This window comes from Ambystoma mexicanum, chromosome 5p, assembly GCF_040938575.1.
Source record: "Ambystoma mexicanum isolate Mex_15411 chromosome 5p, UKY_AmexF1_1, whole genome shotgun sequence".
NCBI lineage: Eukaryota > Metazoa > Chordata > Amphibia > Caudata > Ambystomatidae > Ambystoma > Ambystoma mexicanum.
Window position 1 is genome coordinate 1,123,351,372 of NC_090930.1, and position 7,401 is coordinate 1,123,358,772.

General features: G+C 40.4%; 1 protein-coding gene across 1 annotated transcript; it reads left to right on the top strand.

The window, feature by feature from the left end:
- Nucleotides 1-2,735: 2,735 nt before the first annotated feature.
- Nucleotides 2,736-6,934, top strand: LOC138481456 (uncharacterized). Its single transcript, XM_069613606.1, has 3 exons — nt 2,736-6,039; nt 6,133-6,243; nt 6,724-6,934. Exon 1 carries the CDS (start codon nt 3,216-3,218, stop codon nt 5,301-5,303), a length of 2,088 nt encoding a protein of 695 aa, XP_069469707.1. The 5' UTR covers nt 2,736-3,215; the 3' UTR covers nt 5,304-6,039; nt 6,133-6,243; nt 6,724-6,934.
- Nucleotides 6,935-7,401: the final 467 nt, after the last annotated feature.

The following is a 7,401-nucleotide window of genomic DNA, read 5'->3' on the forward strand; positions in this document are numbered from 1 at the left end:
TTGGATTGGTCTTGGTTGACAGCAACTTTAAATCCAAGCTGAGAATCCCATATATGTAGGTTCTAGCACGTACAGCCTTTACACTAGCCACCTGGAATACAGGAGGTCACAAGCATGTATTCACCAATCCATCTGTGGGGCGCATGTTGAGAACATTAGATTTAATTTGTCTCCAGGAGACCTGGTTGATGGAAGCACTCACTATAGATGGATATATTGTGACTGCACATTTGGCAATTAAGGGCGTGAGGGAGAGGCCAAAAGGCGGCATCGTGACTATGTGCAGACCTGACAGTTGCGTAAGCTCATTATAACATATGACCTTAGAATTGGTCTCTTGGCCACTGAGTGAGAAATTCACACCAAACGGATGTCTGTACAACTTCTGAGTTGCAATATCTATTGGCACAAGGGCATAGAACAGCTAGATTCCTACCTTGAAGTCCTCACCACTTTTTCCGTGGACTGGATGGAGTCCCACAAAGATGGGCACGTCATTGTCCTTGGTGATTTCAATTCAACTTCTCTTGACCTGGAGGCAGTTGTAGTCCTGTCATTCAAAACACCCACATGGGACAGTGCTGATTTTGGGGATCCCCAATTATTGGATTTGAATGGCAGCAAATGGAAAACAAATTTATATAGTGTGGAGATGTATTTCTTGGATGGCTCCACAAACATGGACACAGCGGAATACATCATTTGACATAACAGTGACAGGAAATCTGTCCTGGATTACATCTTCCTCAACAATTTTCTGATGACCAAATGTAGCAACTGCAAAATCACCCAAAATGACTGGATTGATCACAGTTTATTGACCAGTTCATTCAATTGGTCTATGGGAAGAGGTTGAGAGAAATACGATGAAGACATTGGGCTTAATTATGCCTCCAATAGAATTAAATGGAACCAACAAAAGATATATAAGGTGAATGAAGAAGTTAAAGGTGTAGTCAAAGGCACCCATTATGATTGGAAATGTTTGACATTCACTTACAAGAATTTTGGTAACTTCTTGCAGAACACGATAGAGACCACACATGTTGAGAAATGGAATAAGAACAAAAATAAACAACCCATTAATAAGAAAACTCACAGATATGATGAGGAAGTGGCAGAAAAAAAGAAAATGAGGTCCTTGATACGACAAATCAAGAAACAATGCGGGTAGGAAAATGACTGTTTGAAGCAAATCAAGAAAATCAGGTTAAAACATAAGAACTGAGTAAGAAATCACTGTGCAGCCATGGTTCAGGCGATGCCGAATAGATGTTGGTATATCTTCAGAAGAAAGACTCATAATTTTTCTGGGTCTTAATGAGCAATCAAAATAAAGGTTCTGGAGAAAATGTCATCAATGCCGTCTCAGAAGCGGATTGGGTTCAGAACCTTGGAGCCATAATGGCACTGAAGGGAAGCTAGCAATGGCAGAAGATATCCATGAAAGGTGCAACATGGCTGATAAAGGGCTTGTTCTATACATTTGAGACCAGCCTCCAAAAAAAATCATGGCACAAACTTAAATGGATATGTGTTGAGCTGTCTTCAGGACTTAGTCAACAAAGGAAAATACTCTGTAATACATCTAGCCACCTTGGACCTATCCAATGCTTTTGATACTGTCTCTAGATCATGACATTGGGCGAAACTAATGAAATGGGGCATTGCTGAGGGTCTGTTAAACCTGATCATCAAATTACATGAGGACACTAATGTTCAAGTTAGACTAAAAATGGAGGGCAGTCTATCTGAAAAGATTCCCACAAGTAATGGCCTGAGACAGGGGTGCATTTTTGAGGTGGGCTCTTTGTTGGAGAGAGCTTCTTTTGCCTTGCCTAAAATGGAAATATTCCCATAATGTGGTTGGCCTATGCCGACGATTTTGGGTTATTGGACTGCAATCAAACAGAGTTAGGGCCACCTTCTGGCAGCATTTGAAGGCTTTGAGAGGGAAAACAATATCATCAATTCCCCAAAAACTCAGGTAATTTCGCTTGTAAGGAGTGCACGAAAAACCAGTTGCTCTGTGAATGGGGTTGCCCTAGAAAGGGTCAAGACAATTGTCTACCTTGCTTTCCAATCACAAGTGCTTCAAACAGAAATGTTCTCATGAATTATCTGAGGGTGAAAACAGAACATTTCATTTCACAATTGAAAAGAATTAAGTTGTGTTACTGCACATTTTCAATTATCCCTCTAATTAGATTTTTTTAGGGCAAAATAAGTCCAAAATTATAATATGGAAATGTAAAATTGGAAGATTGGGGTCTTGGACTCTCATCAAGGATACAGACCAATCTTTACAGAGTAAAGTCAGCCCAGACAAAATAATCTTTCAATTAGAAAAACTCATTAGACGCGAGATATCGCAGAAATTACATGCCAGTACCCTAGTGGAATATTACAAATCACAGAGAATCCCTAGAGGATTGAGGGTATATTTGAGACCTACACTCTGCAGCGAGAGCAAAGCATTTGTTGCTAAATGGGATCAAATTCTGAACAAGTGTTCACTTGACTTGATCTTACTTACGATTGAGGAACTTTCCAAGTCATTGACATCCATTGACATCCATCGACAAAGACATAGAAGCACTGACAATACAGCTTTCAGAATTCAAGTCAAAAGAGGATCTGACACAACTTTTGGAAGATATCAATTCCAAATTGAGCAATTACAAAGCAGACATAGAACAAAGGAAACTTCGTAAATTTAAACGCGATACGTTCGATTATTTGAACGATATCGTGTATACCTGGCAGGAGTTTTACCATCACAGAAACGCCAGCAGAAGTCGAGCTAATAATCTTAACAACTCCAACTCAGGGAGTGATAGTAGTAGTAGCAGTGTGGGAGAACCAATACCGAAAGACCAGTCACAAGAACAAATTCCACAGCAAGTACCAACACCTGGGACCACAATTCCCCACCTTACACCATCTCAATCTGGGACAGTTGCTAGTACCACAGGTGTTTTTTTAGGCCTGAGAGACAGACAAAAAGAAAAAGAAAAACACGACGAGGCAAGAAAAACACAAAAAGGAAGATACAAATAAGTGAAAATCTAGTCATCAACCTATCAAGCAAAAACCTGACGAGTGGCCAACTTGATATCTTAAACCGTGGTCTTTCCTTTGTTCCTACTTGCAACACATCACTATTTGAAGAAAAAATCTGTCTTCACAGATTGTTGAGGAAATTAAGATTGAAGATGTTTTTCGAATCCGATTTGGATACAGAATCACAGGCCCTAGAGGATGACATCCTACAGATGCGCCCCAAGAGTACTTTCGACCCTCAGATTCAAAATTCGATCTTGGATCTCTTCGAGAAGAGTGTCATTAATGACCTCAAAAGAATTAATTACCATAGCACTAAACCAGTTAATATTAAGAATAGCCAACTTGAACATGTTGAACAGCTGGCTAAAGATGAAGATTTAACTATCAAACCTGCGGATAAGGGTGGGGCAATCGTGATCATGGATTCATCCTACTACACACGGAGATGTCTGGAACTACTTAACGACACCGTTACTTACACAAAACTTGATAATGATCCACTACTTAGAATCAAAGCCATCATCCAGAAAGCTATTGACAATGCTTTGGAAAACAACTGGATTGATTCAAAAACAAGTCAGTTCCTTATAAACAAATATCCAATCACGCCTGTGTTCTATGGCTTACCAAAGGTTCATAAAGACAACATTAATCCGCCACTCAGACCAATAGTTGCGGGAACTGATAGCATATTTGACCCATTGGCCATCTATGTGGATCGTTTACTTCAACCTCTAATCCAGGAAATACCAACCTACCTGAAGGACACTACAGACTTCCTCAACTGTCTACAAGAAATCATAGCCCTGGACACTAGCTGCATTCTCTTTAGTATGGATGTATGCAGCCTTTACACCTCTATTCCCCACATCGAAGGGGTTGATGCTGTACTCTGGCTCCTGTTGAATCATGAACATATAAGAGGGAACAAAGAATTTATTGTGGAATTACTGGAAATAATTCTTCACAACAGTTACTTTAGATTTCAGGGCCAATACTATGTACAATCATCAGGTACTTCAATGGGGTCGGCCATGGCTCCGGTTTATGCTAACACCTACATGTATAAATTTGAAAAAGAAAACGTGTTGGATCACCCATTTTGGTCATTTAAAATCTTGACCTGGAAACGTTATATAGATGATATCTTCGGTATCTGGTGTGGTACACGAGATGAATTGGATCTTTTTTTGGAACATCTGAATTCAGTGAACAACACAATCAAATTCACAATGGAAGTAGGGGACCCTTCATTACATTTTTTGGATGTGAGCTTACAGATCAAAGAGGGTCACATCGACACCACGGTGTACCATAAACCAACAGACGTGAATAATCTTTTACATTTCAGCAGTTTCCATCCTAAACCCATGCTCAAAAGCCTACCATTCAGTCAAATGTTAAGATTGAAGAGAATTATCTCAGACCCAGCAGGCCTTGACTCAGAATGTTCATTTCTAGTTGAACGATTTGGATCTAGGGGGTATCCAGATACTATCACAGGAGAAGCCCGCAACAGATCAGAGACCTTCACGAAGGAACAACTACGCATCCCTAAAGTCAAGGATAAGTCCACACCGCTACTCTACATTTCAAAGTACTCACGACAGAGTTTCCAAATCAGCAAAACTCTGCGTAAAAATTGGACCATACTACACAATGATCCCTCTCTCCTGAAATTATTTCCCAAAGCACCAATGATGGCCTTTAAACGTGGACATAATCTCAAAGATAAACTAGTGAGAGCGGAAAGACCTCCTAAAGACAAACAACTTGTACTGAGTACCATAAAGAAGGGTACCTTTCCCTGCTTGAACTGTACGAACTGTAACAATGTTATAAAAGGTGAAACGATATCTCACCCACAAACTGGGAAGAAATTCAAAATCAGAGACTTTTCCACCTGCCTCTCCGCAGGTGTCATCTACTCATTGAAATGTCCCTGTGGTAAATTATACATAGGACAAACCACAAGACCCGTCAAAGAAAGATGGTCAGAACACAAATCCACCATCAGATGTAAGAATCTCAGATCCCCAGTGGCAAGGCACTTCATCGAATTCCAACATACGATTGCACAAATTAAATTTCAAGTCATAGAAATTGTCAAACGTCCACACAGAGGTGGCAATTACCAATCCTTGTTGTCACAGCGAGAGAAGTACTGGATCCACACACTTGACACTTTGCAACCTAAGGGTCTGAATGATGAATTCTCTTTGAGTTGCTTTCTATAGTGAATTGTGAAACTCACATGTTACATCGCCAACTACTATACACAAGTGTCAGTATCCCGGACCTTAAAAAAAATTTTTTTCTTTGTCATTACAAGTGTTGTGACTTTGATGTTTTCTTCAAGGGAACTGTATTTTCCTATGTTTGACTTGCCTATATTCACTTAAATGTTTGCACCTGTTCACGAATGACCAATTGAACCATCTCTCCATTCGTTCGAACCTTGTATGAGTAATAGGCTACATCGCAATCTTTTATCCCCTTGCCATTGAATTATACTTGTCTCACTATATAATGAGTAGCCTCATGACTCTACATGATTTGTTTTGGACTATTAAGAGTAAACTGCATGTACCATTTGTGCTATCTATCATGACTGTAACGATTATTGTACTATTCACAAATTTCTGTTCCATTAGAACCAAAATTATAAAATGCGTTGCGATGGTGAACACCAGAATTCTTATGTTTCATTATGGAACATATTAACTCTACTTTTCTTATTTATCCTGATCTCTGGTCAGTCCCTATGAGTACGCTTGCACTATGCGCCATTGCATGATGGCCTCCATATTCCTCACTCACCGGCTTCTATGCCCTTTTCTATGTTTATTATTTAGTTTCCTTTCTACGTCTGACGGCGTGTCCCCAGCACAGCTCGTTCCCTAGGTTACGACCGCGCGGAGCCACTGCCTGCCGGTTTCAGTTTCCACTAACAGTGTTCCCCGCACTGTACAGGTAAGCTACCGCTACTTGGGTCCCTTTGCCCGGTTGGGAGACCCCAGGTTTATTTTTCTCCAGTATAACAGAAATGTATATGTCCCCACTTAGGTGCCAGCAGTACGTGTCTCTTTGCAGATGCCCTGCATCGTATAATTGTTTCGAATACTTGTTGACCACACGGATGCCCCTGTTGCCTTGGCTACTCGTCCCGCAACTCGAGTGAGTGCATTCTTTAAAACCAATTCCGGTTTATTTTAAGTATTATTTATTTTATTCAGTAGCGCTCTTTTGGAGTTATTCTTTCTCCGTCCACAGGAGGGGTATGGTTTTTTCTTAAACACGCTCCCCATATTGACTCAGCTTTTTCACTATTCAAGGGTGGTCCTTGCTATTTAGAACCCACTACCGCTTTTGGCTTATCTCGATCTGTCTGACTCTTCATCACGCCATTTTCTAGATCCCACCATGTAGGTGGATCTCACACAATACATCTCCTTTGTTATGTGTTTAGCTATTAGTATAGAGTGTTTCTCTTTGATCTGTTAGTTCACTCTTTTCACCATACTAGATCTCCAGTATTCTGCTCTTCACCATCTCGCTAGCATCCCGAGTTATGTACAGCTTGTCAGTCAGTCCTTGACTGTTATGGAAATAAAATAAAAGATTTTACTTTTTGTCTCCTTGAAATGTTGTCAACAGTTCAATTGGGCCCTTATGAAGAAGAGGTTACCCTCGAAACGCGTCGGCCACTCCACAATTGGACAGCATCACCTCTCCATCATTTATTGCTTCTTCGCAATTTGTTTTAATATGTTAAACGTCACGAATTACTTTGTACAACAGAATGTGCCTTTTGGCAAATTTTGTTTTCCTCTTTGCCAAATAAATTGTTATATGCTCAACTAACAAACTGCTGTTATATATCTATATCCATATATTTGAAGGCCCTATGTGGCATCAGTAAACAGTGTGCAGGGGACGGGAGGGCCCCACTTTTTGGGTCCTCTTCTATTTTCGTCTTGGACTTCCTTACCTGGATTGAGGGTTTGTTTTGGCTCAAGGTCTTGGGGGTCCCTAATTCAGTGCCCATGAGTGCCATTAGACACAAACCTGGACTAATGTCCTTGAAAGCCAAAGGCCATTGGCGTCTTTTGCTATTGTATTCCAATTGTTTGCGGCCCTACGACAATACAGTATACCTAAGCCATGGTGAGGTCACTGATCCCTGTGAAACTCTATTGTGCATACTAGAAATGGGAAAGGATGACTTGATAAGTAAAAAAAAAGCTTTTTGAATTTGATTGGTGTGCAAACACAGAGGGCTTGAATGGCTACATCAGCTTATCTCACCTGCAACATGAACACAGAAGTAAGGTG

What these genes read in the sequence shown, in the direction of transcription:
- LOC138481456 (XM_069613606.1), top strand. Translation starts at nt 3,216, where the DNA reads ATGTTTTTCGAATCCGATTTGGATACAGAATCACAGGCCCTAGAGGAT.